Genomic DNA, 27,217 nt, shown 5'->3' with positions numbered 1-27,217 from the left:
TTTTTTTTTCCCCAAATGATTTTGAGTTTTGTTCCACATTGTTCTCCCTCTCTAGCCAGGATCTAGGCGGGAATGACTTAAGGAGTGACTAAATCTCCACAAGAAACCTGTTGCTTACTGATTTGAAGAATAAGAGGACAGAGTATGGGGCAATTACCAAAGCTAGAAAGTGAGGGCATAAATCCCAGGAAGGAGAGAGCTTTAGAGAGATGCTCCAAGTTCTGTGTATAAACATTGCTCAAATCTGGCTCACCAATGAAGTACAAATAACAACACAGAATCCAAGCATCCCAGAGAAGGCTAACAGAATTGAACTGAGATTTCAGAGTTTGGAATTGAGTTAAGTCAAGTTAACTGTTAACACAGAAATGGAAATTAAAACGCTTCAGAGGATCATAATAGAATCTATAGTCTCTATAGCATTTCATTAGTAAAGTCCAAAGTTCAACCAAAAATTACTAGATACGATAAAATAGGAAAGTATGTTCCATACTCAAGAGGGAAGATAATTAATAGGAACTAACCCTAAACATCGGAGCTCTGGTAGCGTAGTGCCTAAGGCACTTGACTGCTAACCAGAAGGCTGGTGGTTCAAACCCACCAGCCACTCCTCGGAAGGAAGATGGGGCAATCTACTTCCATAGTGATACTGCCTCAGATACCCAAGGAGGGCTTGCTATGAGTCGGGTCCGACTCGACGGCACATAACAACAACAACAACAACCTTGAACATCAGAAAGATGTTTATCTGTGTTTTATTGATTACGTAAAGTCATTTGACTATGTGGATCATAACAAATTATGACATACTGCAAAGAATGGGAATTCTAGAACATTTAATTGTGCTTATGAGGTGGTTCAAATCCACCAGCCACTCCTCAGAAGGAAGATGAGGCAATCTACTTCCATAGCGATACTGCCTCGGAAACCCAAGGAGGGGTTGCTATGAGTCACGTCCGACTTGACGGCACATAACAACAACAACATGAGGAACTGTACACACACCAAGAGACTGTTGTACAAACACAAAAAGGAGATACTGAATGGCTTAAAATCAGGAAGGGTATGCATCAATCTCTATGCTGAGCAAATATTCTGAGAAGTTGGACTATATGAAGAAGAATGTGGCATCAGGATTGCAGAAAGACTCATTAACAGCCTGTGATATGCAGATGACACAACCTTGCTTGCTCACAGTGAAGATGACTTGAAGCACTTACTGATAAAGATTAAAGACTACAGTCTGCAGTATCGATTATACCTGCACATAAAGAAAACAAAAATCCTCACAACTAGACCAATAAGCAACATCATGATAAATGGAGAAAAGACTGAAGTTGTCAGGGAATTCCTTTTATTTGGTTCCACAGCCAACATCCATGGATGTGGAAATCAAGAAATCAGATGACATATTAAACTGGGCAAATCTGCTGCCAAAGACCTCTTTAAAGTGTTAAATAGCAAAAATGTCACTTTGAAGACTAAGGTGCGCCTGACCCAAACCATGGTATTTTCAATTGCCTCCTATGCAAATGAAAGTTGGACAATGCATAAGGAAGAGCAAAGAAGAATTGATGCATTTGAACTGTAGTGTTGGCAAAGAATATTGAAAAAATTATGGACTGCCAGAAGAATGAACAAATCTGTCCTGGAAGGAGTGCAGCCAGAATGCTCCTTAGGAGTGAGAATGGCCAGACTTCATCTCACCTACTTTGGTCATGTTGTCAGAAAGGACCATTCACTAGTGAAGTATATCATGCTTGGTAAAGTGGAGGGTCAGTGAAAAAGGGGAAGGCCCTCAACAAGATGGATTGACACAGTGGCTGCAACAATAAGCTTGGGTATAGCAAGGATTGTGAGGCTGGCACAGGACTGAGCAGTGTTTCGTTCTGTTGTACATAAGGTTGCCATGAGTCACAGCTGACTCCTCGGCACTTAACAACAACAACTATAAACAAATTACTGTAGCTGTGTTTCAATAAAATTTTATGGGATAATACTCATTGTAAGTAACTATCTTATATTGCTGAACTGAGTTAAATGTTTATTTTTATGTGTAGTAATTCCACTAATAGAATTCTCAGAAAATCAGAAGATTCTTCTTTTTATTTTCCCATACCATAAATACCTACTTACATGTATTCCAGAAGTCCTATAATTGTAAACAGTCCCTTTCAATTGAATCTGTTCCCCTCGTACAACGGAATATGGTATATTCATTTCCAGGAAGACATCTTTGAACACCTTTGCCTGGAGAGTATCAGCAACACATATACCTTCAATCCAAAGTGAAAACAAAGTAAAAGCATATTAGGGGTTTTCCATAACACTTTACTAGTAGTAGAATATCTCACATTTGCTTTACTTCAAGTAATCTATCTATCTATCTATCTATATCTATCTATATACCTATACATATATATATATACACACATATATACATGTTGTTGTTGTTGTTGTTGTTATGTGCCATCGAGTTGCCTGACTCATAGCGACCCCTCCTTGGGTTTCCGAGGCAGTATCACTACGGAAGTAGATTGCCCCATCTTCCTTCTGAGGAGTGGCTGGTGGGTTTGAACTACCAGCCTTCTGGTTAGCAGTCAAGTGCCTTAGGCACTACGCTACCAGAGCTCCAATTAAAAAAAAAAAAAAAGGGATCTATTACTTTAGTTGATAAGTATTTTATTGCATTACATTAAATATTTGTTGAATAAATGAAGTGTTCTGTTAATATCAATAATCAAAATATGATCACATATATATGTATACATATATATATGTATACCAATCACATGTATATGTATAATAATCACATGTATATGTATATATGTATACATATATATATGATCATATTTTGATTATTGATATTAACAGAACACTTCATTTATTCAACAAATATTTAATTTAAAGCAATAAAATACTTATTAACTAAAGCAATAAATCCCTTTTTTTATTGTGACAAAAAAATATGCAACAAAACATTTTCCAATTCAACAATTTTTTCTTGTATAATTCAGTGACATTGATTATGTGTGTCATGTGTTGCAACCATTACCACTATCCTTTTCCAAATTATTTCACCACCATTAACAGAAATTTAGTGTCCCCTAAACAATGACACTTCTCCCTTTACCCCCGGTAATCACTAGTAAGCTTTGGTCTCTATATATTTGCCTATTTCTTGTAAGTGGGACCATATAGTATTTGTCCTTTTGGACTGACTTATTTCACTCAGCATAATGTTTTCAAGGTTCATCCATGTTGTAGCATGTATCAGAACTTCCATTTCTCTTACAGAGTAATATTGTACTGTATGTATGTACCACATTTTATTTTTTCATTCGTCTATAGATGGAAATTTCACATCCCTTTTAGGCCATTTCATTACTGGCTCCATTTAATGGGTATAAAATTTTGGTTGTGGAAGCCAAGATTTTGCAAAAACAGCAAAACAAATAAGCAAAACCAATCCTGAAGCTATTTATAAAATATCTGCACTACAGTGTGTCACTACAAAGGAGCATTATTTTAGTCATTAGGGAAACACAATTCAAAACCATAATGCAATATTACTTCACACCCACTAGAATATCAGAATGACTATCATAAAAAATATGGACCATAACAAGTGTTAGAAAATGTAAAGAAATTGAAGGAACCCTTGTCCATTGGGAGCTCTGGTGGTGCAGGGGGTAAGGCATTTGGCTGTTAACCAACAGGTCTGTGGTTTGAACTCACTAGCTGCTCTGTGGCTGCTTTCATAAAGATTTATAGCCTTGGAAAGCCAAGGGTGGTCACTATGAGTTAGATTCAACTCAATGGCAGTGAGTTTGGTTTGTCCATGGCTGGTGGGATTGTAAAATGGTTCAGCTGCTATGAAAAACAGTTTGGCAGTTCCTCATAAAGTTAAACAAAAAATTACCACCCAAACCAAACCAAACTAACTGCCATCAAGTTGATTCCAACTCATAGTGACCCCCATTGGGCTTCTAAGGCTGTAAATCTTTACAGAAGCAGACTGCCTTCCATGGAGTGGCTGTTGGGTTTGAACCACCAACATTTTTGTTAGCAGCCAAATACCTTAACTACTACACCACCAGAGCTCCTTAAGAATTATCATGTTGTTGTTGTTGTTGTTATGTGCCGTCGAGTCGGACCTGACCCATAGTGACCCCTCCTTGGGTTTCCGAGGCAGTATCACTACGGAAGTAGATTGCCCCATCTTCCTTCCGGGGAGTGGCCGGTGGGTTTGAACCGCCAGCCTTCTGGTTAGCAGTCAAGTGCCTTAGCCACTAGAATTATCATATGACCCAGCAATTCCATTCCTCGGTATATACCCAACAGAAATGAAAGCAGGAACTTTAACAGATACTTGTACACCAACGTTCTTTGCAGCATCATTCACAATAGCCAAAAGGTAGAGAACATGCAAGTGACCATCAACAGATGACTGGATGAACAAAATGTGGTAAGTACATACAATGGAATATTTATTCTACTATAAAAAGGAATTAATTCTAATATATGCTATGATGTGATGAACTCTGAAAACATTATATTTCATTTATATTATATATTACATTATATTTTATATACATTATATTTTAGAAGCAAATAGTGGTGATTGTTGCACAACACTGTGAATATAATTAAAGCCATGGAATTGCATACTTCAAAATGGTTACATTTGCAAATTGTATGTTCTATATATATATTACCACAGTAAAAAATAATAATAAGGGTACAAGCCAGGGAATAAAAACCCACTGCCATTGAGTTGATCCTGACTCACAGTGACCCTACGGGACAGAGTAGAACTGTCCTATAAGGTATCCAAGGCTATATAAATCTTTACAGAAACACACTATCTCATCTTTCTCCCATAGAGTCACTAGTGGGTTCAAAATGCCAGAATTTTGGTTAGCAGCTAAATGTCCTGGTCACTGCACCACCAGAGCTCCTTAAGCCAGGAAGAATAGTCACATGTCAGCGTTTACTTCTACCCAAGCTCCTAGTCACTGAGAGAAAGCTAGAGAAAATGGCCATTTGACATCAGCATTTATAAAGTAATGGCTAATAGAAAAACAAAAGAAGAAATAAGTATGTTCAAAGATGTGGGTATATGAAATTTTTTTGGTAACACATAAAAAAATAATATTTTAAAAAGGAAAACCATTTACGTCCTGGCTAAACTAACAAAAACTAAGCTAAAATACTAAGGAACTACATCTTGCTAAGCAAATCACTCCTTAAATGAATATGAAAGTTTAAGCTTACTTACCACTATTTGAAATACCAACGCCTTGAATTTCCCAGGTGGTTAGAGAATCAGGTAGCTTAAACTCCAACTGATATCTAAAAGTGAAAATGTCAATGTTCAAATACAATGGAACATTGATTAACCCGACTTGATGGAAGCAATCATTAACAATTTTCGTTTCATACTACTTTCAGAAGAAAGAAGCAAATCACAAAGAGACAAACTCAAATCTGGCATTAAGGAAAACTCAAAGAAGAAAACTATATTCACTGCCTCTACATGTTCCATGTCTTTAGACATTATACTTGCATCATGAGAATTCATATTTAGAAAGATGCATTGAAACACTGCAAATCAAAATATGTAACACAAAGAAAAAATTAGGTTCATGTTGTGTTATGTTCTTTAAAAAATACATTTTAATACTGCTCATAACAAAAACATTCTGAAAAAAAAAAGTTTATTAATTTTTTTACTCAGTAGGTAGCTATTGGCTACCAACTTTCTCTAAGACATGGTAAGTGCTTGGTATCTGGGGTATACAGCCTTAAAAGATATAATCTTGTTTCCAAGCAGCTTACAGTTCAGTAGAAGAAATAGTTAAGTAAATAAATTACAATTCACTGTAATAACTGTACCAATAAAGCATTAAAGGCAGTGTGCCTTTAACTTATTTTAGTGCCTCCACAAGCCAGGCCTTATGCCAGGTCCTGGATATAAAATAGTGATCTGAATTTAGTTCCTGCCATTGAGTATTTACAATTTAATATGGAAGAAAGACAAGAAATCAGGGCACTACAACACTGTGTGATAAATGCCAACAGGGTTAAGAATAGGGAGGGGTACCTAATGCACAGATTGGTGGAGGTGAGGGTCAGCAGGGAGTGAGAAGGAGCCAAAGAAGCCTTACCAGAGGAAGTGCTAGCTGAAGGGAAATGTCAGATGAAACAGATAAGACAATACAGGAAGAATTAGAGAGCGGCAAGTGTGCAGACAAGGAGAACTAATATTAGAAGGCTATTGCAAGGCTCTAGACTCAGTGCCTTGGAAAGTCAGTGCTTGCAGCCCATCTGGGAAGGGTGGTGCTTACTATGTTCAGTGTCTATTACAGAGTAGGCATTTCATAAAAATGTGTTGAGTGAAGGACTTTAACAAGAAAACAACCTTTTATTAATCAGTGGTTGTTTTATAGAGCAGATATTTTAGCATGAAAGAGGTGCTCAATATAGTGTTTAGCACATAGTTGTGTTCAGTAAAAGCTTATTGAAGTGAAATGAAATTAAATGGAATAGGACGTTTCTTCACCAATGGTTGGTTAATCTTGCCCTGGAACCAATAACTAGAGAAAACAAAACAAAACCCAAACAAATGAACAAAAAACTTGACCAAATAGTAGTATCATCTCAACTCTCAAATAAACTATTAGGAGATGGGTAGTTTCCAGATTTTTAGCCATAGTATTTGCAATTTTCCACATTTTTCAGAGGAATGTCAAAGAAATTTAATACCTTTTGGGTACATGATGAACTTCCCATAACCAGCTTTCTGGAAAATAGCTTCGAATTTCTGGCTTGCTTACTGGTAACAGGCTCTTTATATCTGGAGTAAAAAGTATATTTAATTGTGGCAAAACAACATAAGTTCTACTTACAGCCAACTTTTAAAATATGGCCATTTATCTATAATTTAAGCATTTTCTGGAAGGTTTTGAAATGTATCAATGAAACGTTTTATTTCATGATATTAAAATACAACCATAGAGGCCTTAGGATTTCTTCACTAATAGTATTGACAAATGAAACAAATAATGAAAATACCTTTAACAATTTGTTTCTTATACAGTTAAATGTTTAATGTTCCTGAAATTATACAAGACCTATAAAGTCATTTACATTTTTATAACTGAAATAATTGTGTTTACATTATAAAATAGGAAGGTTTTATGAGATTCTCTTCATTAACTCAGAAGTTTATTTATATTTACTTTAATAAAAATAGACAGAACTCCTGTCCAAGATATAATAATAGGGAGTAAAGTTAACCTTCTGCCTTAAAATAAAGGTTAGAAAACAGACACAATATATAAAGCAACAGTTTTCAGACATTAGAACATAAGCACACAGGACTACGATCCTTGGGAGAAGGGAGACAAATCAGGTAAATCCTAAAATTGGCCCAGCTTACTGCCTGAAGGCAGTTTATAGGCTTCAAGTGAGGGAGGGGAACCCAAGCAGAGCCTGGTGGCCTTGCTGAGTTGAAGTGAAAGAGGAAGTTTTGGGAGACCCAAGGGGTCTACTGCACAGATTGAGTTCCAGACATCTGCCGAAGGGACCCATTGAGTCTTTGGCTTAGTTCTTATCTGTGCATACTTAAGAGGAAACCAATGAAGACCTCATGTTTTATCAACATATTACAAAGTGATGTGATGGTCATTAGATATATTAATGAACAATAATCTCAATATCATTAGTCATCAAGGAAATGCAAATTAAAATCACTACTTGCCCACTAGAACGGCTAAAGTTAAAAAGATTGACATTACCAAGTCAATAGTCTACACAGACACTGGAACTTGCCTACATTGCTGGAAATGCAAAATGGTTTAACCACTTTGGAAAATAGCTTGTCAATTTCCTATAAAGTTAAACATTTTACCCAAAGACTCAATAATCTTAATCCTAAGTATTTACCCAAAAGAAATAAAAACATTATCTTCACACAAAGACTTGTATTTGAATGTTCATAGCAGCTTTATTCACTATATTCCCAATCTGAAAACAACCCAAATGTCTATCAGCTGGTGAATGGATAAAAAATGTATATAAAATGTTGTTGCTGTTATGTGCCATCGAGTCGGACCCAACTCATAGCAACCCCTCCTTGGGTTTCCGAGGCAGTATCACTACAGAAATAGATTGTCCAACCTGCCTTCCGAGGAGTGGCTGGTAGGTTTGAACTGCCAGCCTCCTGGTTAGCAGTCAAGTGCCTTAGGCACTATGCTACCAGAGCTCCTGTATATAAAATACTACTCAGTAATAAAAATAAATGAACTACTAATAATGTAATAACACAGATCAATCTCAAAAAAAAATTATACTAAGTGACAGAAACCGGAGGCAAAAGTCTACATCTTATATGATTCCATTTATATGAAATTCTAGAAAAGGCTATACTGTAGTGTCAGAAAACAGATCATTGACTGCCAGGGGCCAATGTTAGGGGTATAGGATTAATTGCAAAGGGCCATGAGGGAACTCTTTGGGGTGATGGAAATGTTTTACATCATGATTGTGGTGGTGATTATTATTCAACTGTACATTTTTGTCAAAACTCACTGAATTCAATATTTAATATAAATTATACCTGCATAAATCTGATTTAAAAATGCAGCCTTTTCTACTATGGTAGAAGAATCTTTCCATAGTATAATATTTTAAAAAGTAATATTTAATACCATGCAGCTAAAACCAAATCAGATTATTATTATAGTTGAAATGTTAGTGAAAAAAACATCAATTAAGTTTCTCATTAACTCAAAACTCACTACCATTGAGTCATTTCTGACTCATAGCAAGCCCCACTGGGTTTCTGAGGCTGTAAATCTTTATGGAAGTAGATCTCCTAGTCTTCCTTCCATGGAGTAGCTGGTGGGTTTGAACTGCTGGCCTTCCGGTTAGCAGTCAAGTCCCTTATCCACTATGCCACCAGAGCTCCTTTTAAAAGGCTCATTAAAGTACTGCTTATAATAAGCAAAAACTTGAAAACAACCTAAATAACCAATAACATGATTTTGGTAAATGGCCATAAAAATCATGTTCATAGAAGTATATCCATTAATACAATGTTTAAGATACACTGTTAAGCAAAACAATCAGATTATGAAATAGAAGCTGTCATTCTGTTTTTGTGTAGTATATATATGAGCTCTGGTAGCATAGTGCCTAAGGCACTTGATTGCTAACCAGAAGGCTGGCAGTTCAAACCCACCAGCCACTCCTCCAAAGGAAAGTTGGGCAATCTACTTCCGTAGTGATACTGCCTTGGAAACCCAAGGAGGGGTCACTATGAGTCAGGTCCAACTCAACGGCAAATAACAACAACAACATATATATATAACAAAAATCTGACAGTTTTTAAGTTAATGAGAGTTCTATAAATTCTGAAAAAAATATATCATGGTCGAAATAGAAATAAGATTTCATTTGTTTATACAAATACACTTTAGGCTAGATTTATAAATCTTGGAAGATCAGGCAGTCTACTTCCTTAGTGATACTGCCTTGGACATCCAAGGAGGTGTCGCTATGAGTTGGATCCGACTCCATGGCAGTGAGGTTTTGTTTTTTTTTTAATGCCATATTTAATTAGCGTAAGTATAAACAGAATTTTTGGTGTTATAATATCACAGAACCATAAAAGTTTAGAACTCAAAGGCATATTGGAGATCACCTGGTCCAAGCATCTTGCTTTGAAAATGAGGAGATTAAACTCAGAGATAATAAATCATCATTCAGTTTTATAGAATAAGTTGTCCCTGAAGTTTGTCCTGGGCCTTGACTCTGGACTAGTACACTCTGCTCTGTACCATACCTGTCCGAATTCCCAAAGATGATAACAGTTTTTCTTCTTATGGGCATTTACAACTTATTTTTTCTACTTCCAATTTTAAACAGAGCAAAAAAACTCTATTTCTTAGCAGTACAAAGTTCCTTTTATCAGGCAGAATTCTGGTAGAAATGTCAAACTTACGTAGCCTTCCCAATTGGATAGGTTTAATAGGGTTTTCATCACGGAACTTCTTTGCGATGTTACAACATTCCTTGAAAGCTGCAACGCATCTTGGACCTATAGTAATCCGTTCAGCTCGCTGCTCACAAGTTTCATCATCGTTCCGAAAGGCTCCATCATAACAACATTTCTTCACCTTTGCATATTTGTATTTAGCAGCTGAAATGGTAATAACACAAGCACACCTGATCATGCATAGAGTCATAACATCTCAGCGTTAGTAAGGATCTCAAGGGATACTTGTTTCTTCTGACCCATGACCTCCTTCCCACAATAGCCATGACTAGTTGATGGATCAGCCTCTGCTTGGAACTATTCTACAAATAGGGAGAATGCTACCTATTAGGAAGTCCTTTCCATTTTACACTAAATGGTTAAAAGGCTTCCTGCAACTAAGGTAAATAATTTTTCAAACTCTCTCACTGCGACTGAGTCAGATCTGACTCATACCGACCCCTCCTTGGGTTTCTGAGGCGATGCCACTACAGAAGTAGATTGCCCAAACAAGCATCATTGATTCAGCACTCTTTAAGTAGAATACATTACATATGTGAGAATCTTTAAATATTTGAAGATGTCTATCACCACTATACAAATATATCGTTCAAGCTAAATATTCTATTTCTAAAAAAATTTCTTATATGGCATGGTTTGTGCACTCTTCACTAATGGCATCCTTCATTGTATGTGCTCAAGTTAATCAGTGCATTTCTTCTCGTACCATTATCTTAGAACAAAGGTTAGAATTAAGAAAATTCATATAGAAATGGGAGGAATTATTCTATTACTCTGAATATGATTAGTACTTGAACTCAGACCCCTGAGTCTCAGTTCATGTTCTTTCTATTTAACATCACCAATTATAACATTAGCATTTAAATAATTATTTTATAATTGACTTGTTTAATTATTAAAGTAAACTTCTTCTCTAAAGAATAATTCAAAATTCTATGAATTGTTAACATATGAAATAGAAGAAATAGATTTGTAAGTGTATCCCAAGTTAATTAAATCATGAATTTTATCATGTTAATCTTTTTGATTTTTCAGACAGAAATAATGAAGACCTATTTTCCTGAGAGGTCCCTGGTGGTGCAAACAGTTTATGCTCAGCTGCTAATTGAAAGGTTGGCAGTTCAAACCCACCCAATGGCACTGTGGAAGAAAGCATGGTGATCTGCTTCTATAAAGATTACAGAACAGAAAACCCTATGGAGCTTGGTTCCACTCTGTAACACAGGGCCACCCTGAGTCAGTGGATTTGGGTATTTTTCTCAGATTAAAGCTATGGTAAACGAGCTATTGCAAAGAATGGGAATTCCAGAACACTTAATTGTCCTCATGAGGAATCTGTACATAGATCAAGAGCAGTTCAAACAGAACAAAAGAATACTATATGGTTTAAAATCAGGAAAGGTAAGTCAGGGTTGTATTCACCATACTTATCAAATTATCTCAGAAGCTGGACTATATGAAGAAGAATACCATATCAGGATTGCAGGAAGACTCATTAACAACTTGGGATATATAGATGGCACAACCTTGCTTGCTGAAAGTGAAGAGGACTTGAAGCACCTACTAATGGAGATCGAAGACTACAGCCTCAATAGGGATTACACCAATCCTCACAATGGGACTAATAAGCAAAATCATGATAAATGGAGAAAAGATTGAAGCTGTCAAGGATTTCATTTTACTTGGATCATAGTCACTGCCTGTGGTAGTTAAATTTGTATGTCAACTTGGCTGCACCTGGTTGAGTGGCTGGGCAGCTGGTGGTAGTTATTCCCCATGATGAGACTGGCAATCAACTCCATGGTGGGATTTACCACAAGCAGCTGAGTAGCTGCCTTTGGGATGTGGTCTGCTTCTTGTATAAAAAGAGAAGCCTTGGGGATAGTCTTTAGCTTATGGCACACTTGGACCCTGCATGGAGCTGACTCACTGCCATGCTTTGCCGACTTTTGGACTTAAAATGGACTTGAATTAATGGCCTGCCATGTGGTTTGGTAACATCAGGACTGTGCCATTTTATTTGTAGACCTTGGGGTTGTTAGCCTCAGCAGCTAGTAGCTGCCTGAGTTAAGAGATGCTTCTAGCTTCAGTGGGCTGGAAGCAAGAGGCAGAGCTGAAGACCAAGGTTGAGGGGCTTTCACATAGCCCCTAGAGCCTGGCACTTTGAACTCGGACTTCTAGACTCCAGAACTGTAAGAGAATAAACTCCTATTTGTTCAAGCATCCCATTTGTGGTCTATTCTTGTCACAGCAGCACTAGGTAACCAGAACACTGCCCATGGAAGCAGCAGTGAAGAAATCAAACAACGTATTGCACTGAGTAAATCTGCTGCAAAAGACCTCTTTAAACTTTTAAAGAGCAAAGATGTCGGTTTGAAGACTAAGGTGCACCTGACCCAAGCCATAGAATTTTATTTTCAATAATTTCATATGCATGTGAGGGTGAGCAATGAATAAGAAAGATCATAAAAATTGATGCATTTGAATTGAGGTGTTGGCAAAGAATATTGAAGGTGCCATGGACTGCTAGAAGAATGAACAAATCTGTTTAGGAGGAAGTATAGCCAGAATGCTCCTTGGAAGTAAGAATGGCTTTCACTGAAATGATAAACAGAGAAAATATTGAAGTTGCCAAGGATTTCATTTGGATTCACAATCAACACCCATGGAAGTAGCATTGCACTGGGCTAATCTACTGCAAAAGACCTTTTTAAAGTGTTGAAAGCAAAGATGTCATCTGGAGGGACTAAGGTGTGCCTGATTCAAGCCATGGTATTTTCAATCATCTCATACGCATGCAAAAGTTAGACAATGAATAAGGAAGACTGAAGAAGAATTGATGCTTTTAAATTATGGTGCTGGTGAAGAATATTTAAATACCACAGACTGCCAGAAGAAGGAAAAAATCTGTCTTAGAAGAAATATAGCCAGAATGTTCCTTAGCAGTGAGGATGGGGAGACTTGTCTCACACACTTTGGACATGTTATCAGGAGGGACCAGTCCCTAGAGAAGGACATTATACTTGGTAAAGTAGAGGGTCAATGAAAAAGAGGAAGACTCTCAGATGGATTGACACAGTGGCTGCAACAGTGGGCTCAAACATAGCAACAATTGTGAGGATGGTGCAGGATTGGGCAGTGTTTCCTTCTGTTGTACACAGGGTCACTGAGTCAGAACTGACTTGATGGCACCTAGCAAGAGGAAGAAATGAGCTATTGGATTTATTTGGATGAATCTTTCTGAGGAAGATGAGCTAGGCATCTGCACATATCTTCTCTTCACCCAACGTATTTGATTAAGGGAGATTATATAAGGTTCAATTTTCCCCAGCTCCTGAACGGTATGTTCATAACCATTTTTTCCAATCACATGAAACTTTTTGAGTACCTTCTTCCTCTATTATCTGTTTCAGCATTCTTCTTGGCCTGAGAATTTCTTTACAAGGTTCATCTATTGAAAAAAAAAAAAAAAAAAGAAGAGGGAAAAAAAATAAGAAAAAATTTAAAATCAAAACAAAGCAAACAAACAAAATCCATGTCCACACAATTATTTAAGTATTTTAAACACTCACAAGTCATTCATTCAACACATACTGAGATCCTGTTTTGGATTAGGCATGGTGCACCCTACATCTGACTGTGACTTGTTTTCTCTGAGTAGAGCCAGGCTCTGATGTCATCTAGTTTGACTCTTGATTCGAGGTTGGTTTTGAACCCTACAACTTCTATGATCCACTGATTATAGAAAGTACCTAAGCATTTAGAGTCAACAAAGTTTTGTTGTGTATGTTATTTTTATTTTTGTGATATATTATTACAAATATAAACCTGAATGCTATAGTATCATAATTATGAACAGTTTTAAAACCATAGAAAGAAGATAATTAAGATGTGATCTCTTGGAAGACCTTAAAGAACTCACAGTGCTGTGGGTGTCACAAGACATATGAGTAAGCAAGTGTAAGATTATGCAATGATACTCTGTTATTATATTACTTGTAAAAGGATATAGTCTGTATGATATTGTCTCTATAAAGGAGGGAATGACTAGATGAGGCCCTGTACAGGAGATGATTCTCATTAACTTCTCCAGGTTAATAAACAGGAAAGCAGTCCTGATGGGTAAAGACTTATCTTGTCAACCAAGGACTATCTGTAAGGCTTAAATATAAGGTGAGGTAGAGCAAGATGAGAGATTAAGCTAGAGAGCGGGGAGAAGATCACGGAAGGCTTTGACATTACACTAAAGAATTTGTACTTTATCTTGACCGTCAGAGAAACATTTCATCCAGGGGAGTAACAGAGTCATGTGATTCTAAGATCAGCATAGAATATGTTTTCCAGGAGGCACAAAAAATGAGGTCTAGGAGGCAAATTATCAATGCACATTTTAGTAATTAATGTTTTGTTAAACCTGAACATTTTACCATTTATTTGGGAGTCATCTGTATTTGCGTTGGTGAGGAAGGTGAGTCCTGCCAGATAGAATACGTCAGCACTGTTGCGGCCACCACCTGCCCCACAGCCCAAGTCACTCTTCTCTAAAGCTTGAAATACCTGTCCAGAAAGGCAAAATGTTGAGCCTATTTGGATGTATAAGTCATTCCCCCAAAACACTAAAGGTACTACTTGTTATATGGTTATAACAAACTTGTGAAAAACACAGGTCACTCACTTATCAAATAATCAAAAACCAAATTTCCCAGTCTTCTCAACTTTATTTCTTTAATTTTATTCTTTTGTATATTCATAAATACATACCTACTCAAAATTAAATCAAGAACTAAATCTTAAGCAAATAGCTTTGATGAGGGGACTCTCAGAAACTGACCCATGTTATTTTGTACAAACAATGCATGCTGCAACCAATATAATGTCCAAAAAAGAGAAAAAAGAATGAATAAATGGGTAAATGCATGAATGAGTGATTTAACAAACAAATTAATTTTAAAGTTGCTAAAAACAGTACAGCCTTTTGTGATCTTTGTGAGGAGGGCTCTAGATCCTAACTGGGTGAGAATTCTTTTAGGGGCTACTCCAGTTTTAATTTTAACCCCTGAATGGTCCTTCTGCTCTACATGTTTTTAATTTTATAGTTTCACATTTTCTCTTTCTTGTTCAAACAACTTCAAGTCAAGAAAATAGTAGCTAAGGGTAGTGGTGATAAATGGGAACAGAACCACTTCCAAGTTCTTTTGCCCCACAGATGTTAATGAGATTAAAAAATAAAAAATAAACCCATAGGTGACCTATCCAGCCTTCTCTTATATTCCTAAGAATATATTCTTTTATATTCCTAACAAACAAATAAAAAAATAACCTCCAGCCTTCCCAATGTAATTGCTATCATGGCCATATGCTTTTTAAATTGTTATGTTGGTATATGTAAATTGACCTTTTTAAGAACTGTGGTAAAATACATATAACACTTGCCATTTTAACCATTTTAAGTGTGCAATTCAATGACAATGATTACATTTACAATGTTGTGCCAGCATTACGTATTTCTAAAACTTTTTCATCACTTCAAGTATAATAACATAAGTCCAATTCTCAAAATGTGAGTTAATCAAATCCCCACTTTCCCACTTTTCAGTAATCTCTGACACAGCACTCTCTGTCTCTGCCTCCAGCCACCTGGCGCTAGGTCAGAGCTCAAAAGTTGAAAGGGCACTGTTCTTCAGACTGACAAATAGGCAGATGCCAGTGCCTAAGGCATTTTACTGCTAATCAGAACGCTGGCAGTTCAAATCCACCAGCCACTCCTCGGAAGGAAGGTTGGGCAATCCACTTCTATAGTGATACTGCCTTGGAAAACCAAGGAGGGGTCGCTATAAGTTGGGACCGACTTACCGGCAGTGAGTAGTAGAGTAGCATCCACAAAGTATGAGGATCCACATGCTACCCTTACTTCTGACCTACTGGCTGTAAATTCAGGGTTTGCCCACTATCTCTTCAGATGACAGCTGTAAGATCAGGGCCTCCCCCACCCCCCTGGTTCCCTCACTTTCACCTGCTGGCTCCCACTACTCCTTTAAACCAAAAAAAACAAACCAAACTCAATGCTGTTGAGTCGATCCCAACTCATAGCAAACCCTCCTTGGGTTTCCAAGGTGGTATCTCTATGGAAGTAGATTGCCCAATCTTCCTTCTGAGGGATGGCTATTGGGTTTGAACCGCCAGCCTTCTGCTTAGCAGTCAAATGTCTTGGGCACTACTCCACTACTCCTTTAGGTTCAATCATTCACTAAAATGACTCATACAAGTCACAGAAAGTACTATATTTACAATTACAGATGTATTATAACAAAAGGATACAAATCAGGATCATCATAAGATCTTGGAGGGTTTCCGACTCGAAGCTTCTATATCCTAAAAAGGGTGTGTCAACCTTCCTTTGCCAATCAGCAAGCTCTCAGAGCCTCCAAGTTCTAAGCATATATTGGTCTCAATCATTATTGAGGCCTCATTGTCTGCATATGTATGGTAGGTTACATCATGCCTCCTGAAGTTAGTTGATACCAGGCATTGTTTAGATTAACAAAGGTATCTCAATTACTCAAGAAAATCCAAGGGTTTAGGATTAACCCTCAAGAAACAGGGCAAGACCACATTACTTTGTTATTGTTGTTGTTGTTATGTGCCGTCGAGTCGGCCCCGACTCATAGCGACCCCTCCTTGGGTTTCCGAGGCAATATCACTACGGAAGTAGGATTGCCCAACCTTCCTTCCGAGGAGTGGCTGGTGGGTTTGAACCGCCAGCCGTCTGGTTAGCAGGCAAGTGTCTTAGCCACTATGCTACCAGACATTACTTTAGGTAAAATTAAATCATTACAATATAGTACCCTTTAATTGAATTTAATCATTACAATATAGTAAGTACCCTTTAATTAATTAATTAATTAATAATTAATTCCCTAGCCTCTGGTAACCACTAATCTGCTTTGGTCTTATGTATTTGCCTATTGTAGATATTTCATACAAGTTGGATCATACAATAGTTGTCCTTTTGTGTCTAAATTCACTCGGCACAATGTTTTCAAGGTTTTCCATGTGCTTAAATCTGCACTTGGAGAAAAAAAAAGAAAAAACATGGGGACTAACATGAGGATGATTTACCTTTCTAAGAACCACTGTTTTGAGTAGATTATATAAAAGCAGGCCTAGTTTTCCTCTGGAGTCCCTGGATAGTGCAAACCACACAGCTACTAAACGAAAGGTTGGTGGTTCGAGTTCACCTGGAGGCATCGCAGAGGAAGCACCTCCTCCTGCCAAATCAGCCACTAAAAACCCTGTGGAGCACAGTCCTACTCCGACCCACACTGGGTTGCCATCAGTCAGAATCAACTCAATGGAAACTGGAAATTTTTTTCTTACTTCTGTCTCCACAACCTACCCTGATGGCCACACTTTGTGAATCACTACACTGAGCCACGCCATGCACCCTAAGCACAGCAATGCACTACTTAACTTTTTCCATGGGCTTTTTGGTTGTTCTTCGTACTCCATATATAGCACTGTCCACTGCTGTTAAAGCCACCCATGAATCTGACTCAGCTGCCATATTAAGAGATATGGGTTGGCCTGGAGAATACTGATTTGTATTTGGAGATAGATGAACCTAAAAGGTCATTTGAAAAAGAAAAGAAAAGGTCATCTGTACATGACAGAACTTTTTACAGGCATGAACAGCCTCTTTAATTTAGGAAAAAATTGGACTGGGATTTACACTTGGTGACTTACTTGGATCTGATTGCCACACTTTTCTTCAACGTTTAACCAGACCGAATCAGACACCAGTTCTGCCGTCTGCTCTCCTGTGACGATGTAATAGACCAGGAGCCGAGCTGAAGGAACCATGTTCTTTGTCACTGGAATGTTTACACTTTGATAAGATGTATCTGGAAGTTTCTCCCTTGTACCAAAGTGTACAATTTTGCCCTTGGATAAAATCTAAAATAAATAGCAGCAGCAAAAAGTAACTATAAAAACAAAACAAAACAAAACAAAAACAACCCTGTGCTTCAGAAGGAGCGTTGGAGCTGAGGTAGAAACTATGTTAAAGGAAAAGAGACTTCATACTAATTGGCCTACTATGTGACAGAACATTTACATTTATTTAACTCCTTTAATTCTTACAAATAAACCAGTGAGATAGGAATATTACTGCCATTCCCCAGATGAAGAAACTGAGGCTTAGGAACTAACCAAAACTCATACTAGTTTTAGTTCAAATCACATAACTAGGAAGTTAGAAAGCTAAAATCTGAACCCAGATCTGTCTAAAGTTGTCACACTGTCATTATAACCTCCTCTGTTTCATTGATTTAAAAAAATAGTTAAGTGTAGTGTATCTTATTTGGGGATTAAATTTTAAAGCCAGGGATTAAGTTCTAAATGGAATGCTTAAGGTTAAAAAAAAAATAACAAATCACAATAAGCCAAAATGTCCTCAAACTCCCTTAAATGTCCTTAGAGAGCTAGATTGTAGATATGGTATTGATACATAGCTCATAAACATTCTCCTAGTTCTTAAAGTTTTTCTGTGGTTTATTTTTTTTAAACTTGTTCCTCAAAAACGTTGAAAAGGCCATCACCACCTGTTTGGCCTGGTCACTGGAATAATTCTCTCCACTTCTTTGGCAACTGTCTTGAAGTCTTTAACATTTTTTGCACATTCTTCTCCAGGTTTTACCAGCACACTTGATTGATCTACCTCCTGTTTAGTATGAGTGATGCAACAGAGGCACTGCTGAGCAACAGTACTGGAAAGAGGGATGGTGGCATTCAACTCTGAAGAGCAGGGTTTGGGTGCCCCTTTTATGCCAATGAAACATACACATTTAAACTAGGCCTATGCACATAATCTTTGGCCATTAAATAGAGCAGATGTAATACGTTGGTCTGAGACTTGACCAAGATAATTTAATTAGGCTCTGTGGAATAATCAGGCTCTATTTGGTGAAAGGACTATCAGACCAGAAGTCAAATCAGACTCAGTATCAGACTGAGGAGCTCAAATCAAAATCTTCCTCTTTTAAGTTGAGTGACCATGGCAAGTCTTTCAACTTCTCTGTTCCTCAGTTTCCTCATGTGTGAAATGGTTATAAAAATCATGGCTTATCTCAAAAGTTTTTGAAAAACTGATTATCAAATGAGATGATTATTATGGTTTAAATTGTGCCCCCTCCCTGAAAAAAATATGTATTGACATGCTAATCCCTGTATCTGTGGATGTGATCCTGTTTGCAAATAGGATTTTCTTTTTATTATGTTAAGGAGGTCATACCAGTGGAGTATAGATGATCCTAAAATCTAATCACTTCTGACTTATAAAAAGACCAGAACAGTCACAGACACACACACACAGGGAAAACAAATGCCATGAGAGGATCATGTATAAGCCAAAGAATGCCAAGGAACCAAGTAACACCTGGGCACAAGGAAGGAATCTATATGGCCTAGCTCTTAATTTGGAGTTTTAGCCTCTAGAAATGTGAGAAAGTTAAGTTTTTGTTCTTTGAAGGCACCCACTTCTGGTTTTTGTGTTACGGTAGCACTATGTAACCAAGACAACGATGTTCTTAAAAGTACTTTGTAAGCGTCAATGAGAGGGTCATTCTAATCCTTCTCAAGAAGCAAAGGAAAATGTTCCAGGTAGGGTAATAGCTCTATCGTTATTGTACTCACCAAATAATTATAGTGAGCTATTTTGTCAATGTAGGGACTCTTGGGGGTAACAATAACATTCAGATGTTGTCCTACAAGCAAAGCTTTATAGTTTTCAGTCCAGTCAATATAAAGGTAACTTTGGCTGAGAGATGAGTACACTATTGCTTGGTACTCTTTGCTGGCTTGATTTTCTTCTGGAAGAACTGGGTCATCGGTTTTGACCTGAAAAGAGAAAATTTGAAAAAGAAATGTTGACTGTGATGTCATGCTTTCTGCAAAACTTACCTTTTAAATTTCTTTTTTTGTTTTATAAATTTCTAAATCTCACAACACCTAATTTTAAAGAAAATAAAACAAACACTCCATTATTCCATTGCTTGTGTAGCTATGGTATCAAGGAAGTTTACAAAGTCTATAGACAATAATGATGGCAACTGTGGGCTATGGTGGGAAAGGCTGGTGAAATGAAGAGAGAAAGATGTTCCTGGAATAAATCTTGACACTCTTCCAGAAATGTCATGGCAAGTTGGTGACTTCTATTTCTATAGGGCAGGGTAACAGCCATTGGGGGCAGGAGAGGCGAAACAGTGAGGAGGTAGCACTAACTCTTGAGAACTGGAGGACAGGGGTTGTGAATGAACACCATTGGCTAGACTATCTGCCCCAGTTTCATCCGACACTGTGGAGTCAGACTCGCATTGGTTTGCATCCAGTGATGCCACTTATTAACTCTGGATACTTGTTTAATCACAAGAGAGGTAGAAGCTTCTGCTTCCTCTGACACAAAATGACATAGATTATTTTCTCTAACTCATAGAGGTGATTAAGTGAGTATTAAATGTATTCTATACAAAGTTCTTAGCACAATGCCTGGCACTTATTAAGTGTTCAATAGATGATGGTGTGGGAGCTCTGGTGGCATAGTGCCTAAGGCACTTGACTGCTAACCAGAAGGCTGGTGTTTCAAACCTACCAGCCACTCCTCAGAAGGAAGGTTGGGCAATCTACTTCTGTAGTGATACCACCTCGGAAACCCAAGGAGGGGCTGCTATGAGTTGCAATCGACTTGACAGTATTGAGTTTTTTAGTCATTAACTTATGGAGCTCTGGTGGTGTAATGGTTAAGGTATTTGACTGCTAACCAAAAGGTCAGTGGTTTGAACCCACCAGCTGCTTGGTAGAAGAAAGATGGGGAAGTCTGCTTCTGTAAAGATTTATAGCCTTGGAAACCCAAAGGGAGTAGCTATGAGTTGGAATTGATTCGATGCAGGTGAGTTTGGTTTAAGTTTTTGTCATTAACTTAAGGTGTCTTGACAGCACAGTAGTTAAGCACTGGGTTGATAACCACAAGGTCAGCAGTTGGCTGGAGGAAGATGTGGTAGTTGGCTTCTATAAAGATTGCAGTTAGTAAAAAGGAAGGCTTCCACATTTGATTCATTTGTCCCTGAAAAGAGACAAATAGTGTGTGTTGGGGGAAGGGGCACACATTCTCCCACCACTGATGTCCACTGCTACTACCTACTCTGAAGCTTCTACATTCTAATATAGTCTTATATACTCATATATACTGTCAAGTTGATTTCAACTCATAATGACCCTATAAGACAGAGTAGAACTGTCCTGTAAGTGTTTCCAAGGCCATAAATTTTTACAGAAGCAGACGGCCACACCTTTCTCCTGCAGAGTAGCTGGTGTGTTTGAACCACTAACCTTTTGGTTGGCAGTTGAGTGCTTTAACTGCTGTGCCACTAAGATTCCTTAATATTGCCTTACATGGTATAAAAGTTGTAATTCACGAATACAAAATTGACAGATTTATCTTCCTCAAGAATCATTCTGTGGATTAGCAGATTGTGTCTGGTGCTCATTTTTTTGATGCAAAATTGCAGAACTGTTGACTGGATTCATGTATAAAATCTGTTCTGCACATCAGCCAAAACACACAGTCAAAAGTACACACTGTCCTAGAAAATATAACAGAAGAATTCAGCTCACGTCAAACTTCAGCACTGTCACATTAGATGGGAGGTTAATCACAAATGAAGCTACTCCATCATTGACATGTGTTACAGTTTTCTTTGACTCCAGGTCAGAAGTCTCTTGGTTTTCATCCACTGTTTTTGGATTCAGGATTACGGGGACCCCTCCAACCAACTGGTCGAGTGAATCCTTAACCTGCACCTGTTTGTCAGAACAGTCCAAATCCATTTCAACAGCTCATCACTTCTCTTAAAGCATTAAAAATTCTGAAATAATTTCCCTTCCCCACCCAAGTATAAATTATTCATGTTTATTAAATAAAGAGAAGCATGTTCTCAGCTTTAGAAAAGTTTAATTTTATTTTGTTAAATCATTCTTGAATGGATTCTCCTGCACATCAGGCAGATTCAGAACATAAATATCATTCGATTAAGTCTGCCCAGGAGTAGATGTGATAAGGTCTTCTACTATCTTAATTCTGTATTTTTTTCAATTGGCTTGGGAGTGGATAAAGGAAATAATAAGGCAAGCACTTCTGGGAATGAGTCTTGATTTCGAGAAACACATGAATAAAGGCATCTTTTTTTTTTTTTTCCTTGACCTCTGCCTCTCACTACCATGAATATTAAAAACTCAAAACTCACAGCCATTGACTTGATTCTGACTCACAGCGACCCCCATTAGGTTTCTGAAGTGGTAAATATTTACAGAAGCAGATCACCCCATCTTCCTTCTGCAGAACAGCTGGTGAATTTGAACCACTGACCTTCTGGTAAGCAGCCAAATGCCTTATCCACTATACCACCAGAGCGCCATACCATGAATATGATCATGCCTAATTTCCACACAAAGATATACTTTATATTATTTTTACATAGTATTTACATTATTTAAATATAAATACAATATTCTATAAGGAGCTCTGGTGGCATAGTGCCTAAGGCATTTGATGAACAGAAGGTTGACAATTCAAACCCACCAGTTGCTCCTTGGAAGGAAGATGGGGCACTCTACTTCATAAAGATATACCACCTCAGAAACCCAATGGCAGTTGCTATGAGTTGGAATTGACTCGATGGCAGTTAGTCTGGTTTTATATACTAATACTTTATATATGTAATATATATGTATATACACATATGCATATATATGTATACATGTAACATTATATATTATATATTAAATATTTCTACAAGCATGTTCAAAGCTTGCTTTTGACATGTCAGAATCTTTTACTCTTAAAAGCCAGTGACTCACAGTAAGTAAAAAGTAACAAATTTTAATTACACTAAAGTTGATTTTTAAAAGCAACACATTTTCAAAGAAATTAGAAAAGAAAACATTCCGCTCTAGCTTTCTAAGTTAATAAAAGGGAACAAACATTTCAATTTAATAAATATAATTAAAGCTCAAATGAATGTTTCAACTCCATATTATCACAGCATGTTAAAAAGGGAAAGGAGAGGAATGAGAGGAAAATTTAAAAGGAAGAAGGAAACAAAAAAGAGAAGAGAGTGTGAAGACAGAAAGAGTCTACACGAAAAGGACAGAGAGCGACACAGAGAGACAAAAGATCAGACAGTTAAGCACAGAGAGAATACAGGGATGAGTAAAAACACAGAAATGTATACTCAGATATACAGGAAGAAAATTAAGGGTAAGAGAAGGGGTCTATTTCAAAGAATAATATCTCCATCTTAAGGCTTTTTAAGAACTTGTCACCAAAACCAAAAACCAAACCCATTGCTATCAAGTTCATTCCTACCCATAGCGACTCTCCAGGACAGAGTAGAACTCGCTTCATGCATTTCCAAGGCTGTGATCTTTATGGAAGCAGACTGTCACATCTTCCTCCCGCGAAGAGACTGGTAGATCCCCATCACCCATCTTTTGGTTACCAATGAAGGCTTAACCACCAGCCACTAGGGCTCCTGAACTTGCTGAGAGGAGTTGTGTCTAAAATTCTAGTATTTTTCAAATTATAGACTTTAGGGGTTTCATTTAAATATAATGAATGCAGTGCTTACTCAGGGAGTGCCTAAGGCAAGGCTATGGAGCCCTGGAGGTGGTGGTTAAGTGCTAGGCTGCTAACCGAAGGGTGGGGTGGACGATGCAAACCCACCAGCTACACTGCAATCTGTAAAGATTTACAGCCTTGGAAAACCTATGGGGGTAGTTCTGCTCTGTCCCATAGGGTCACTATGAGTTGGAATCTGCTCAGCAGCAATGGGCTTGGTTTTTGGAACCTAGGACTGTCTTTCTAGACAATGACACTTGCCCTGAGGATTGGAATCACACCCAAGGCTGAAGTGCTGTTTTCTCATCCTTGATTCAGCACTCTACAGGAGGAGCAGATTCTACAGCGTGAGCTCCCTCACTGATTCCCTCCCCAGAAACCTTCCTCCCTTTGCCACTCCCATGGTTTCCATGAACAGAAATAATCGTATTCAACAGGGTTTGTTTTTTTCCCACCCTCATCTACCTTGATAGAATATGGAATCCCAGGCTTCAAGAAAAGAGGAGTAGCAACCAAATTCAGTTTGTAGGGAGAGAGAATATATTTGATGCCAGGTATTTCTGCCTCTTCAGAAAATCCACCTAGGGAAATGACAAGCACCATGTTGACATATTTTAAGGATACAATGATCTACATGGGTTTCTGTGTTGTCTGTACCTTTCTCCACAGACTTATTCATTCACTCACTCCATTCCTTCATTTCTTTACTCATTCATTTACCAATAATAAGCAGACATGGTTCTTGGTTCTCAGAGGAGCCATGCAGAGAAGAGTTTAGATTTCAGGAGGTTCCAAAGTCTTATTTACAAGGCTTGTATGTAGAGATGTCCCTTGAGGAAGTGGAACTACAGGACTGAACTGAGGAGGAATTTGGGGAAGGTACACCACTTTTGTCTGTGGTCTGAATTTCAGTTGAATATGTTCAAAAGATTGAGGAGAGAGGAAAAGGGAAGGCCAGACACTGAGCTTACAGGGGGTTCATTGCTAGAGTACTGGGATAGTGACAGAAACAGAGAAGACAGGAAAAGAAAGTTTGAGGTAGGAAGAATCATTAAGGCCCATTAGCAAGAGCACAATAATATGCCTTCCAAGCTAAAAATTATGCTCAAACTATTAAGAATAACATTTAAAGCTCTAGTGTCCTCAAACTCCTTGCTATTATTAGAACTCTCACTCACACTCACTCACTGCTGTAGAGTGAGTGTGAGTGAGAGTTGTAATAATAGAAAGGATCACCGACTCATGGTGATCCCTCCTTGGGTTTCTAAGATGGTATCTCTATGGAAGTAGATTGCCCAGTCTTCCTTCCAAGGAGTGGCTGGTGGATTTGAACCACCAGCTTTCTGGTTAGCAGTCAAATGCCTTAGATACTATGCCACCAGAGCTCCTATTACAACTCTAATAGTTCTCTATGCATATTTTATACTTCAGCCAAACTGGATAAACTGCTGTTCTCAAAGATCAAACCCTACCTTCTAGCCTTGGTGAATTTCCTTTATGGAAACTGCTCCAGTTCATTATGTCTACCATACCTGCCTCAAAGTCCAATTTATCCTTCCCAACAATCTCAAATTCCTATTCTTCATGGCACCTTTCTTGTTTGCTCATGGACTTCTTTCTTTTTAGAGTTCACTGTTTATTTGTCTCATTCCTGATGTTAGATTTTAAGCTACTTGAGCGCTGGGACTATGCATCATTCACATTTATAAGTCCGCATGTTTGGCAACACTTTTTGCATATCACATAAATATTGCTTAAACTGAATTTATGTGAAACAAATTAAGGAAAAAAGTAAAAGTAAAGCATATATATTAAAGTCATATCAAAAGCAATAACTGGGTAAGGAGGATAAAGTAACCATTATTCTCCAACATGCGTTGAGCATCTGGTATACACAAGGTGCTCGATAACTAGATAATTACCTCAATTCTCCATCCTGCTTCCACAGAAGCACAAAATTAAAGAGTGGAAAGGACCATCTAGTATCTCATTTTTTCAATTAAACACAAAACAAAACAGAGCTCAGTGTGGTGAAATTACTTGCTGAAGGTTAGTTGGTGTTCGATATAAACTTGAAAATATAAATGTCAGTCATCAAGGCATACCACAACTAACACTAGTATCTATTAAAAGCCACTGGAGTGGGTTGAGTGCTGTGATGAAATGAATTCTTTTATGTGGCCTTTTTCTTTGGTTCTTTGGAAAAACACCTTGAGATATTTTTCCCATAGCCCTGAGGGATTACTTTTACCCTAGTTTCCTGCTGCAGAGAGTTAATTACTTTTGTCCAGGTTGATGGACATTTTCTAAGTAAGCTGTAAACAACTTGATAGTTGGATACTTTTTGTCTGGCACTGGGCTGCACACTTTGCAGGAATTGGTACACACCTTGCAGGGATTGGCCAATATATTTTGCAAATGAAGTGACTGTAGACTATGCAAATGAAGTGACTATGAGAATTAGTCAGTTTGTGGCCCTACTGGGAAGGCCATGCTTTGACATTGACAAGGAGTTTGCTTCTATCAGCAGCCAACAGCACAGAGGCTTAAGAAAAGGAAAACAAGCAAAAGAGGCAAGAAGAGAGAAGAAGCAAAGAGAAAGGAGGCAAGGAATCTCCTAAAAGAGTTTTAACATGAGTCAAAGGAAAAATAGGGGCAAATTAAGGGAGCCTAATATATAGCATAAATACACTATCAACCATAACAAACAGCGGAAGAAAAACTAGATCACTGGGACCTCCTAAAATTAAACATATACACTCATCAAAAGACTCCACCAAATGAGCAGAAAGAGAGCCTACAAACTGGGGAAAAAAATTTGGCAACATATCAGACAAAGGAGTAATCTCTAAAATTTATAGAAAATTTCAACACCTCAACAACAAAAAGACAAATAATCTGACTAACAATGGGCAGCGGAACAGACACTTCACCAAACAAGACATTCAGGTGGCCAATAAACACATGCGGAACTGCTCACAATCAGTAGCCATTCAAAACCAAACTCACTGCCTTGGAACTGGGTCTGACTCATAATAATGACCCCTCCTTGGGTTTCTGAGGCAGTATCACTAGGAAGTAGATTGCCCAACCTTCCTTCCAGGGAGTGGCTGGTAGATTTGAACCGCCAGCCTTCTGGTTAGCAGTCAAATGTCTTAGGCACTATGTCACCAGAGCTTCCCCAGTAGCCATTACAGAGATGCAAATCAAAGGAGCAATGACAAAGCATTTCACTCTAGCTTTAATAGCAAAGTTCAAGAAAATAGAAAACAGTAAATCCTGCTGAGGGTGTGGTGACAATGAAACCCTCATATACTACTGGTTGTTGTTATTGTTGTTATGTGCTGTCGAGTTGGACCCGACTCATAGCGACCCCTCCTTGGGTTTCCGAGGCAGACTACAGAAGTAGATTGCCCCATCTTCCTTCCAAGGAGTGGCTGGTGGGTTTGAACCACCAACCTTCTGGTTAGCAGTCAAGTGCCTTA

The 27,217-nt window shown here is 37.9% G+C and overlaps 1 protein-coding gene across 1 annotated transcript in view; it reads right to left on the bottom strand.

Annotated features, from left to right (window-relative positions):
• LOC103193519 (complement C5) overlaps nt 1-27,217 on the bottom strand; it is a 136,763-nt gene that overhangs the window by 68,344 nt on the left and 41,202 nt on the right. The window contains 11 exon segments of the mRNA XM_042780394.1: nt 2,137-2,276; nt 5,282-5,355; nt 6,769-6,859; nt 10,010-10,207; nt 13,452-13,514; nt 14,491-14,620; nt 17,535-17,684; nt 17,807-18,016; nt 19,754-19,957; nt 21,731-21,916; nt 24,198-24,313. Coding sequence (XP_042636328.1) covers nt 2,137-2,276; nt 5,282-5,355; nt 6,769-6,859; nt 10,010-10,207; nt 13,452-13,514; nt 14,491-14,620; nt 17,535-17,684; nt 17,807-18,016; nt 19,754-19,957; nt 21,731-21,916; nt 24,198-24,313 — 1,562 coding nt within the window.

The sequence above is a fragment of the Orycteropus afer genome, unplaced genomic scaffold (assembly GCF_000298275.1).
Source record: "Orycteropus afer afer isolate SDZICR_OR568_19922 unplaced genomic scaffold, OryAfe1.0 scaffold00037, whole genome shotgun sequence".
In the NCBI taxonomy this organism is placed as follows: domain Eukaryota; kingdom Metazoa; phylum Chordata; class Mammalia; order Tubulidentata; family Orycteropodidae; genus Orycteropus; species Orycteropus afer.
Note: the sequence above shows the minus strand (reverse complement) of the source record. Positions and strands in the feature narration are given on the sequence as shown.